The sequence below is a fragment of the Musca vetustissima genome, unplaced genomic scaffold (genome assembly GCF_032173495.1).
Source record: "Musca vetustissima isolate MV318-11 ecotype Yass unplaced genomic scaffold, APGP_CSIRO_Mvet_v1 utg21362, whole genome shotgun sequence".
In the NCBI taxonomy this organism is placed as follows: Eukaryota; Metazoa; Arthropoda; class Insecta; order Diptera; family Muscidae; genus Musca; species Musca vetustissima.
Window position 1 is genome coordinate 233327 of NW_026879706.1, and position 12673 is coordinate 245999.

General features: G+C 34.3%; 2 protein-coding genes and 1 pseudogene across 2 annotated transcripts; 2 read left to right on the top strand and 1 right to left on the bottom strand.

Moving 5' to 3' along the window:
• Positions 1–7131: 7131 nt before the first annotated feature.
• LOC133324799 (dynein light chain roadblock-type 2-like) lies at positions 7132–7532 on the top strand. Its single transcript, XM_061533638.1, has 2 exons — positions 7132–7155; positions 7218–7532. Exons 1-2 carry the CDS (start codon positions 7132–7134, stop codon positions 7530–7532), a joined length of 339 nt encoding a protein of 112 aa, XP_061389622.1.
• A 53-nt stretch (positions 7533–7585) lies between these two features.
• LOC133324800 (dynein light chain roadblock-type 1-like) lies at positions 7586–8910 on the bottom strand (annotated as a pseudogene).
• A 704-nt stretch (positions 8911–9614) lies between these two features.
• LOC133324803 (protein mago nashi) lies at positions 9615–10133 on the top strand. The gene is made up of 2 exons (XM_061533640.1): positions 9615–9888; positions 9951–10133. Exons 1-2 carry the CDS (start codon positions 9628–9630, stop codon positions 10131–10133), a joined length of 444 nt encoding a protein of 147 aa, XP_061389624.1. The 5' UTR covers positions 9615–9627.
• The last annotated feature ends 2540 nt before the right edge of the window (positions 10134–12673 follow it).

Here is a 12673-nt window from a genome sequence, read left to right on the forward strand (position 1 = left end):
CGATGACGACGAAAAAAGAGTGCAACGAAATCAAAACAACAATCCCACAATCTCTTGAAATTATCAGCCAGCCACCAGCCACACTATATTGTTGTTGATGTCAGGATGCAGTAGCAGCAGCTGGTGGTGGTGCTGCTATTGCAGCCCCTTAAAAAAGGGAGCATCAACACCAGCCAGCCAACACTACATTGCAACATTGTTGCTCTCAATGTCATCGATTTTACTTGTTTTCGTTTCGTTACACCAACCACATGTTAGAATGAAAATCTCTATTCTTTCAATGTTCGGGTGGTCGGCAGGCTTTCGTGTGTCTGTTGTCATCGTTTTTTTTTTCTAGTTGCTGCTGCCTCTTGGGGAGAAAGTGTATGGAAAATGTTGTGACCGAAGTAGGAATACAGCCGGTGTTGTCTGTCGTCGTTTCTTTGGCATTTAGGGTCGTAAACTAAGAGTGAAATCAAAACATTGGAGCACAACATTGTTGCAACTCTTTGCTCCAGTGCTCTGCAATCGGCAAAAGGAAATTTCTCTCTTTTTTAGTAAATGGGGAGGATTTAGGAGGTGAGTGTTGCCAAGGTGGTAGTAGAGTTTGGAAATTGAAAAGGCACAAACAAATATATAAATTTAATTTTTTGACTGAAGGACTGAATGACCAGGAAATCTACTACTTAAAGATTTGTCTATGAATTGAACAGTCTAGGTCATGGTAGACGAGTTGTAAAGTTTGGAGACCATATAGACAAGCTAAAAGACCAAGGGGTCGACATAAACGAGCAGAAGACCCAAAAAGTCTATATAATAGAGAATAGGACTACCGAAGTATATATGTATGGTCTAGCAGAAGAGCAAGGGAGTATATGTAAATGAGCTGTAGGTCAGGGAAGTTTGTATTGAGCCGATGGGTAAGAAATCCATATGAAGACGGGTTGAGGGGTCAAAAAAGGTCCAGTAGAAATTTTTCAAAGAATACAGAAGTCGACCAAGAGTCATTAGAGTCATATTTTAGCATTTCAGGCGGAATGGCGCCCAATGTTGGGACGCATTAATGAAAAAATAGAAACAATCTACAAAACTAGGACCCATTAAAAAATAGGGACATATTAAAGGGTACAGTAGAAATGTTTTCAAAGAATACAGAAGTCATTAAAAATTAGAACACTTTAAAAACGACCAGGAGTCATTAGATCATATTTTTAATAATCCCAAGGCCCATAAAATATTTTTTCATGGACGCATTAAAAAATGTTTTTAAAAATTCCGTCCATTATCAGGGACGCATTAAAAATATTTTTGAAAATTCCAGCATCTATAAAACTATTTTTTTAAGTTCCACAATTCTTTAGAATAAGCTGAGGAGGCCAGAAAAGCTCTCAAAAGGGTTTCTTTCTATAGAAGATCTTTAGAACGTATCAGGTGTCTTCTATAAACCTTCAAAAGGTGTTCTGTCAATAGAACACTTTGAAAAAGTTGTATGTCTTTATAAGACCTACAGAAGAATTTCTGTTAATATATAATTTTTAGAAAGTGTTGTATCCATAAAAGACGTTTAGAAGGTCTTCTGTCCATAGAAGAACACAAAAAATCGTATTTAAATAGAAAAAAACTTCTGAAAGTTTATCGTCCAGGATCCATTTTTTTAATAGTCCACAATTCCATAAAAAATCTATCTTCTGTATATAGAATGTCTTCATGATATTTGATAGAAGACCTTCAGAAGGTATTAGGTCAATGTGGTCAACTATCTAATAGAAGACCTTCAGGGATAATTTGTCCATAGAGACCTACAGGGATTATTCTGTCTAAAAGAGGGTCTTCTGTATACTTGATTCTCACAAGACTTTCTGAATATATGGACCCCTAGAATGACAGATTATTTTTCGTCTTTATTTATTTATAATAAATACTTCTTTTGGTATTACCAACCTATCCCAACTCCACTTCCTTCCAACCCTCATTCAATTCAATTCCACAACACAACGGCAACCCCTCTTCTGCATTTGTTTTGGCCGTTTTTTCTTCTTCTTTTTGCTCTTTTCCCCTTTTACATTACATTTACATCAAACTTTCACTTGTTATTTTGCAGAGATATAGCTCTGTAAACATGTCAAATTAACATTGTTGCTAAAGGACGAAACATCCCCCTACTTCTCATCATGTGTTACAACAAAATATTGCTTGGCTCTCGTCAAGGACCTCTGCCAATCGCTCTCTCTCTCTCTCTCTTCCACTCTTACAACAAACTCTTATTGGAAAAATGCGCATGTTGCAAAAATGAAAACAAAAACAATGTCCTTTACAAAACCGTTGAGGTTATGTTGCACAGGACGACTCACAAAAACATCAGCATGAGAAACAAAGAAGGACAATGGCCAAAACCTAATGCGCAGGTCTGTGTTATGTGACGTACATTGTTGTGTTGCCGGTGCCAAACTACTGGGGATACCGATGAGATACTGTTGTTATTGTTGGCTGCTCTATTGGCTGCACAATAGTGTTGTGCCCTGCGCCGCAATCCCGCAACAACAACATTGTTGTATCGACAATAATAAAACAGAAGCAGCACAGTACTCCTCCAACAACAATGTATGCACTGTATATAGTAAGAAGAAGCAGCCGCAGCAGCAGATACGAAGCAAAACACAGTTTGGATTTGTAAAATTACTTTGACCGAGATTTCCGCTCTTTGGGGCTGGCTGGCTGACTCGTTGCTTGGCTTTGGATATGATAATAGAGCCCATTTGTACAATAACAAAAAAGGCAAGGAATTTACACTACTGGAACACCTCTCTTCAAGTTTTTGTAAAAATTTACTCTTATCTGTGTGTAGAGGAAAAAGGATACTGGCAATTGAAATACAAAGCAAAAGAGGATGAATGGTTGGCTGGCTGGTGTTTTAATTGGGAGAATGGGGATATTATTCAACACTGGGAAGGAATTCCGGAGAGGTGGGGGGAGTAACTTCGCAATTCCATAAGGGAATTCCATGGCAATTTCTAAACGAAATAAATACAAAATATAAAATAATTTCAAAATGTTAAATAATTCACAATATTATCTATACCCTATATGTCCTTTTTTGCACACACAAAACTCAAAACGTACACACTTGCCACACACACATTCTTTTACATTATTAACTTTGTTGCAAGAAGCAGGCAAACGAACGAACGAAGGAAAAAAACGACGACTTACAAAGTTGCAAGTTTCGTTTTGCATTTTGCTACATTGTAATTACTTTGTAGAGAATTGCAATTTACTTACATTCCAGCACAACACAAATTGTCCACAAACTTTAATTATTTATTTCTGATATATTTTTCACTTTGCAACATTCTTTTTTTGCTTATTTAATGGAGAAAACTTTTCTACATTGATTTTGATGATGTTGATGCTGCTGCTGATGTTAGCTGCCTGCTGCTTTGCTTCGCCTGCTTGTTCTTGTTCTCGTCGTTTTTGACGTTGTTTTTTGCCTGCCTGCCTGTTTTACTTCTTTACTTTTACTTTGTTACGTTTGTTGTTGTAACGCGCGTGTTTTTTCTCGTTTCTGCACAGAATAGGGGTTTCTAGATCGATTGTTGAACTAATCGATTATCGACATTGTGAAATGAATGGTCGCAAATCAGCTGATGGGAAATGTATGGCAGTTATCAAGGGAATGATTTAAATGCGTATTATAAACAGAATTGTGGAGGATTTTCAATACGTAATATTACAAAAACGACAATACTAATACAGAAAATATAAATATTAAAAAATCGTAGATGAATATTATGATTGCCGCTTTATTTATATAAGCAGCAATACAAATCCCACATATACTTTTTTTAAAGTAGCCTAACAAATTTAGATAAAATTCGAATAATAAATTCCCTTAATGTCTGTTCAGAATATATATACGGAAAATAAATATTAAATTATCGAAAATAAATATTATGATTGACCACGTAATTTATATAAGCAGTAATGAAATTCCGCAAATAAATATATATTATAAAAGTAACAAAAAAATCAAATAATGATAAGGTTATTCATTATTTTATTTTTTTAACTATATAACTATAGAAAAATTATTTGGTCTGTTCCCGTACTGCAAGAATCTACGAATTTTCATTTATGATATCGGAGAAAATAGTAAAATCTAGTCAAAAATTTTATTATATCCTGGTACTGGAATTATTGGTATTTTGCCGTACAGCAAGAATCTACTAGATTTTACTATTTATTTCGATATAATAAACCCACATTTATTTTTGGGAAATCATTTGAATCTAGTATATTCTTGCAGTACAGGAAGATACCATATTTTAAATAATTTTATTAGATCCTGGATTTTTTAACAAAATTTTATAAATACTGGGTTATTTCAACAGAGTATATTTTCGCATGTAATTTTTCTGCATACCTACTGTAGAATGCTATTAGAACAGTAGGGATTCATAGATCGATTTTTGACTAATTGACAAACAATTTACATTGAAAAGAAGTAAAAATTGATTTAAATTCAAAAATATAAATTTTCGGGAACATATTCTTCAAAAAATCCACGCTTACGGGCGCTATAAGTTTTATGAAAAATATACTTTAAAAATCTACGCTTAGGGGTGCTATAAATTTTGTGAAAAATATACTTTAACCAGTGAGCGGAGCAGTATAGTCGGACGTGGCCGAACATATGATACCCTACACAACTTCCACGAAAATCTAAATTTCTGTGGTTCTATATTCTGAGCATTGACGATATTTTCACCCTCTTGGCCGACTAGAGGTCAACAAATGTTACTAATATTCAGTACAGCCCTTCTAATTACTTGTCCAGATTACTTTCACCGTCGGTTGTGTTGTGATGTTCGCCGTTCAATTGTGGCCTATAGATCAACTTGAAAAAACACAAAAATTATGTTTTCGGACCAATTCATCCCAATATTTTCTATCTGATCACCACCGAAAATTATAGTCGTTGTCCTTGACCATACCTGTATCCACATGGAAAATTTAAAAGCGATCAGCGCTATATTTCCGTCCTCTAGTGTGGTAATGGGTTACTAAATAATATATGAATACGTAAGCACCTGCAGATATTTAAGTGTAACTCCCACATCCGAGTACATACGACAATATAATTGGTATCAACCACTCCTCTTGGATATACTGTCATCTTCTTAAGCCTACGTCCTTCAGGAGTAAATATATACGCCATAGAATACAAATTTTGTGATTTTTCACACAAAAGTTAGGGTCCATTTGACCCACTAAATATTGAGGGACCTTTATCAAAACAAACATGTTTTTTCTTTACACCGATACCCTTCTCCATGTAAAAATTCGCTATGTTCGGGCTGTAATTGCGGTCATTGGAGCGACCAGAAAATCAGACAAAAATAAAGCTTTTGGTGCATTTCATCCCCTAAATATTAACCGATCTTTACCAAAAACAAAAGGGGTCTTCATTGGCCAGAACCCATCCTACATGCAAAATTTGGTGAAGATTGGTCCATAAATGTGGCCTGTATCGTGTTTACAAAATATAATGGACAGACGGACGGACACACGTGCCTAGATCGACTCAGCTAGTCGAGATATGACGATCGGTATACTTAAAGGTGGGTCTAGGACCAATATTTCGGCGTTACAAACCCTTGGGGCTGCACAAAGCTATAATAGTACGTTTACATTTAACCGGATTTCGTTAACCCAGCGGGTTTCAATTGTCAATTCCTTTGCATATATGTCAAATAAATCCTCATAAACCCGGTAAAAAGTTCTAATGTATATGCCGTTTAATACCCTTACAACATAGTCTGCTTTTCCACAGGCAGATTTTTATTTGGCAAATACTGAGTTTGTAGGCGAGAGGGGTGCGAGGAAGAAAAACAAAAATTTGCCTGTTCAGAATTTGCCGTACACGCAAATTCTGCTTTGCTCTGTTCGTTGAAAACAATTTTGTTGACATTTCCTTTTGAACCTATTCGCTTTACTGACACACAGCCGGCTTTTGTTTACAAACCTGTTGTTTTAATTTGTGCAAGTGAAATTTAATTTTTAATATGTGCAATTTATATAATAAATTATATAAAAAATAAATAAAATATTAAAAAAAATCTTTAAAATGCAAACACTTTTGACGTTTTTTTCTTTCTTTTGTACTTTGATTCGCAAATTTGGCAAAAAAAAATTTGGTAATGGAAAAGCAAGCGAAAATTTCAAAAGAGAAAACAAAAAATTTGCCAAATAAAAATCTGCCTGTGGAAAAGCAACTATGTCTGCTTTTCCACAGGCAGGGTATAAAAATCCACGCTTAGGAGTGCTACAAATGTTGGGAAATTATTCATTAAAAATGTAAGCTTATTGATATTATAAATTTTAGGAAAATAAAAATTCCACGCTAAAAATTAGTATAATTTTTTTAAAAAATCGGCCTTTGAGGCTTCAAATTGCATTTTTGAAAGAAATAAATAAGTAAATAAAACATTCTTTAAAAATTTACCCTATAAATTTGTAAAAAAAAAATCTTTAAAAATATACAATTTATCTTGATAGATTGATATCTGATATTATCTCTATAAACAAAATATATAAAAGAACAACAATTTTTTTAAATTATTATTCTAAAAAAATCCACTAAATTTATTATAGAAACATCGAAAAATCATTAACTATATTTCATGTTTAGACTATAGAACCCTATGCCATTGCGTTGACGTTGGCAGCACGAAAATGAAGGAGAAAAAGAGAAAGCTGTGATATGGCACTCACTATGAATTGATAACACATGAAGTAATGGAATGGGTGGAATGGAACGGCATTGCCAGCTGTAATTATTGTCCTATACTTTCAAATCTATGACAGTTGATAATACAAATACAATTGTAGTGAATTATTTAAAGGAAAAATACAAAAATATAAAGTAAAATATAAAAATTAAAGTATGAATATATTATGTAGAATAATATGTTCGATATTAATTATAAGAATGCATAAAACCTGTTGATTTTTGTTGTTGCTATGGTTCCTAATTTTTTGTTTGCAAGGATGTTCCAGTGACCCACATGTCAATTGGGTTGTCATAATAACAAACAAGAACAATATATAAAAAATTAATACATTTAAATTGAAAATAAAAAATTTCCGAGAAATATGGCAGCTAATAAAAAGGATCCGGTATATAATTAATATATAATTATTAATTATGTATAATTTTACTAATTTTCTTTCAATTACAGAATAAACGTACCATTGCCTATGTGGAAGAGGTCTATCGCTTAATTCAAGAAAAATCCGATATTAAAGATATTATGATCCTAAATAGCAAAGGTAATCCCATAAAAACCACAATGGAAAAATCCGAAGCTATACAATTTGCCGGTCTCTATGAAAGTTTGAGAGATAAGGCAACTATGGGATTGCAGAAAATCGATCCCGATGATGAAATTACCATGCTGAGAATACGTACAACTAAAAATGAATCTCTCATTGTGCCAGATGGTAAAATCACGGTGGTGGTTATACAAAATGCCAAAGATCATTATTTCAAATAGAAAAAACTTATGTACAAAATATATATTTTTATAAAAATATTATAGTGAAATTGGAAAATACAATTTTTTATTGCACCACCACAATGGTAAATTCTTCTTCGGGTGCTATCAAATATTCACATTTCTTTGTGGCCACTCGTAAAAATGTCAAATCATTGGTACAATCCAGATCACGAACCGCACTGCGAGCCGTACTCACCAAAGTGCCGCACAGCAATTTAATTATGCCCATAGATATGGTATTATCATAGGTGGATACGGCTATTGTACCATGATTATTGTTTGATACCACATAACCTTGGGTATTGCGGGTAATACGTTCAGTATTATTGGCATTTTCTTTTATAATGGCATCCAAGTGGGGCTATAGGATGAAATTGAGGAATATCTGATGAATTAATTCAATTCGATTTCATTATAGAATTTACCATTTTTCAGAGGATATAATTGAAGCAGCTTTTTGGAAAACTTAAATATTTTGTGACAGAATTTTCAAGGTTTTGTTTCTGACAATTATTCGGAAATAAAAATTTCTGACGTAGAGGAATGCTATAAATCTTGTAAAAATGTCCTTTAAAAAATCAACACATAAGGATGCTACAATTTTTATAAAATTGACATTTAAAAAATTCACGGCCATAATTGCTATAATTTTTGGGAAAAATATACTTTGAAAATCTAGGCTTAGGGTTACTTTAATTTTTGGGGAAACTATTCTTTACAAAATGCACACTTAGGGATGCTATAATTTTTGTAAAATTATTCTGTAAAAAATCAACACTTAGGGATATTATAATTTTTCTAAAAATTTCCTTTAAAAAATCCACGGTTATAATTGCTATACATTTTGGGGGAAATATTCTTTAAAAAATCCTTGACTAGGGATGCTATAATTTTGGGGAAAAATATTCTTTAAAAATCTAAGATTATTGATACTATAATTTTTGGGGAAACTATTTTTTACAAAATGCACACTTAGGTATGCTATAATTTTTGTAAAAATATTCTTTAAAAAATCTACACATAGGGATGCTATAATTTTACTAAAAATGTAATTTAAAAAATTCACGGCTATAATTGCTATAAATTTTGGGGAATATATTCTTTAAAAAAATCGTCAACTAGGGATGCTATAATGTTTGGGAAAATATTCTTTAAAAATCTAAGCTTAGGGATACTATAATTTTTGGGGAAACTATTCTTTACAAAATGCACGCTTAGGGATGTTATAATTTTTGGAGGAAATATTCTTTAAAAAATCAACACTTAGGGATGCTATATTTTTTTGTCAAAATATTCATTTAAAATCAACACTTAGAGATGCAATAATTTTTGTAAAAATATTTTTTAAAAAATTTACACTGAGGGATGCTATCATTTTTCTAAAAATTGCCTTTAAAAAAATCCACGGTTATAATTGCTATAAATTTTGGGGAAAATATTCTTTAAAAAATCCTCGACTAGGGATGCTATAATTTTTGGGAAAAATATTCTATAAAAATCTAAGTTTAGTGATACTATAATTTTTGGGGAAACTATTCTTTACAAAACTGATTTTGTAACGGAAAATATTGTTACAAAATCCACACTTAGGGATGCAGCAATTTTTCTAAATATAATCCCTAAAAATTCACTCTTAGGGATGCTATGATTTTTGGGGAAAATATTCTTTAAAAATTCTTCGGGTTTTATAGAATATTCCACGCAAATCAATAAAATGCATCCTTCATTTTCCCGTCACAAAAACGTCCAGCCGCTAAACGCCGTTATTGAATTCATTTGCCTATGTTGTCATTCTGCCATCAATCACAACTTGGCATCACTTTCTCTTGTTTATCAACGCTTTGCACTCTCCGTATACAACCCTGGCATCCTACACAAAAAAGTCGATTACTCGTGTTAATCGATTAATCAATTAGTCGATTTACTATCCCTAATTTTGACATTTCTGTGAAAGTGCTGTGTTTGCGGCACCACAAAACTAACGCGAAACCACAGAGTAAAGAAAATTAAATAAACTAGCAATAAAAAATATAATAAATTACAATAAAATTATTTAATATTTTCAGAATAGCCAAAAGAAACAAACACAACAATGTCTACAGAAGATTTCTACTTACGTTATTATGTCGGTCACAAGGGTAAATTTGGCCACGAGTTTTTGGAATTTGAGTTTCGTCCCGATGGCAAGTTACGCTATGCCAACAATTCCAACTACAAAAACGATACCATGATCCGCAAGGAGGCATTTGTCCATCAGGCAGTTATGGAGGAGTTGAAGCGTATCATTTTAGATTCAGAGATTATGGCTGAGGATGATTCACCCTGGCCGCCACCAGATCGTGTTGGTCGTCAGGTATGTAGAGCAGCACAAACTATTGCAAATTATTTTCAATTGGTATCTTTTTTTCGTTATAGGAATTGGAAATTGTCATTGGCGATGAACACATCTCATTTACTACCTCCAAAACCGGTTCACTAGTCGATGTCAATCGTTCCAAAGATCCGGAAGGTCTGAGATGTTTCTACTATTTGGTACAGGATCTTAAATGTTTAGTTTTTTCACTCATCGGTTTACACTTTAAGATTAAGCCAATATAAAAACCCCAACAACAATGGACGAAAATAGCATTAGTGGCCGTGCGGATGATGGCGATGGCGTTGAAGGAAGCAGTAGCATTAGTTGTCCTCGTCCTGCTAATGTTGCTCTGCATTTTCTTTTCTTAGTTTAATAATAATAATAAAATTCATTTGATTTCTTTTCTACAGTCTATTTACACTGACAATTCTCATGGTATTGTGTATTTTTATTTCTGATATTTTTTTTCATGGCTTTGAAATAAATCTCTGAATTTTGTAAAGCTTGAATGATGTTGTGATTTTGATGTTTTTCTGTTGTGGGTGTTTTTGTGGGCTGTGGTGTGGTGAGGATGGTATGTAAATAAACTTCAAATGGCTTTGTTTATGCCAGAGGATGTGTCAATAAGGATAAGGATGGCATAGTTGTATTTGTAAGGAGTAAATGTTTAGTGCTGCCCATTTTGAGGGCTGTTAAATTTTAAATGGGAATTGAAGTTCGGAAATTTTTTCTCATCAAAATTTAACTCGATTTTTTTAATGTAGGCCAATTTTTTGGTTCATAAAAATCTTAAAGCCTTTCTGTTGGCCCTTGCTCAAAAATTTCAGTACTAAATGACTCTGAAACATGGCCGATCAAGAACAGGATACGTCGTTCTGGCCACAATTTAATACACTCTGCTAAATCTCGTGTAAATCGAACAAACATAGGCTCTTTGGTGTAACATTTACTCCAAATCGGTCGAATTTCTATATGGGAGCAGTATCTAAATTTGAATCGATTTCAACAAAACCTAACACACATCATTCTAGACTTAATTCAACGCACTCTACCAAATTTCGTGTAAATTGAACAATCGTTTGCCTTTTTTTTTTGGTATTAAAAATTTCCATCGATTCTGTTAGGAACCAAAAAAAAAAAAATGGTTGCAGAAGAAAACCAGTGAGCGGAGCAGTATAGTCGGACATGGCCGACCATACGATACCCTACACAACTACCACGGAACTCTAACTTTCGGCGGATGTTTATTCCGAGCCTGGGCAATAGTTCCTGATATTTGCTCCCGATTAGAGGTCAACAGCACCTCTTCCTTACTCTGACATATTTTCCGAATATTACCATTCATATTCAGTACAGCCCTTCTAATTAATTGTCCAGATTCCCTTCACCGTGGGTTGTGTTGTGATGTTCAACCTATTATTGGCATCGACTCGAAAAAAAAACAAACAAATTAAGTATTCGGTCCACTTCATCCCATAATTACAATCTGATCATCACCGAAAGTTCTGGGCGCTGTCCTTGAACATAACTGGAACTTCATGAAAATTAAAAAGGGATCAGCGCTATATTTCCATCCTCTAGTGTGGCAATGGGTTGTTAAATATTATCTGAGTACGTAGGCACCTGTAAATATTTATGTGTAACTCCCACATCCGAGTACATACGACAATATAACTGGTACCAATTTGAAGGTCAACTACTCCTCTTGGATATACTATCAACTTCTCCGGTCTATGTGCTTCAGGAATAAATATATATGTACGCCATAGTATACAAATTTGGTCATTTTTCACACAAAAGTCAGGGTCCATTTGACCCCCTAAATATTCACCGATCTTTATCAAAACAGGCATGCTTATTCTTTGTCCCGATCTCCTTCTCCATGTAAAAATTCGCGATGTTTAAACCTCTGGAGCGACCAGAAAAACCGAAAAATAAAGTTTTTGGTCCATTTCATCCCCTAAATATTAACCGATCTTTACCAAAAACAATAGGAATCTTCATTGTCCAGAACCCATCCTACATGCAAAATTTCGTGAAGATTGGTCCATAACTGTGGCCTGTATTGTGTTTACAAATTATAATGGACAGACGGACACACATGTCTAAATCGACTCAGCTGGTCGAGATATGACATGGTCATAATGGGTCGAACATTTGAACAAATTTAGAAGGAATCTGGGTCTGACAGTAAACGGCGAGAAGACCAAGCTGATGGTATCAACGCGCAAGACATCCAGTAGACTCGGACCAACTGTGGAACTTGAGAACTGCAGCTTCGAGGTAGTCAAAGATTTTATATACCTTGGTACCGCCATAAATAAAACGAATGACATCTGTTTTGAAATTCGGAGAAGGATAGTGATGGCCAACCGATGCTATGGTCTGAGCAAACAACTCAAAAGCAAGGCCACCTCCCGCCAGACCAAACACACACTCTACAAGACGCTTATACTACCCGTGCTGTTATACGGATCTGATGCATGGGTACTTACGCAACCAGATGAAGCAGCTCTTGGAGTGTTTGAGAGAAAAACTCTCCAAAAGATCTATGGACCGATCTGCGGTGAATATCGCCGTCGAATGAACCATGAGTTGCACCAGCTATTCTCGGACATCGACATTGTTAGACGTATTGAGCTGCAGCGACTACGTTGGCTAGGTCATGTTGTGAGAATGGATGAAGATGCCCCAGCCCAGAAGGCATATATAAACGAACCAGCTGATGGTTCACGCAGAAGGGAAAGGCCACGAATACGATGGAAAGATCAAGTCGAAGACA

Excerpts from the sequence above, each read along its gene's own strand:
- LOC133324799 (XM_061533638.1), top strand. The coding sequence starts at position 7,132 with ATGGCAGCTAATAAAAAGGATCCG. Across the intron at positions 7,156-7,217 it reads CAGCTAATAAAAAGGATCCG|AATAAACGTACCATTGCCTA; the intron begins GTATATAATTAA and ends TTTCAATTACAG.
- LOC133324803 (XM_061533640.1), top strand. The coding sequence starts at position 9,628 with ATGTCTACAGAAGATTTCTACTTACGTTATTATGTCGGTCACAAGGGT. Across the intron at positions 9,889-9,950 it reads CAGATCGTGTTGGTCGTCAG|GAATTGGAAATTGTCATTGG; the intron begins GTATGTAGAGCA and ends TTTTCGTTATAG.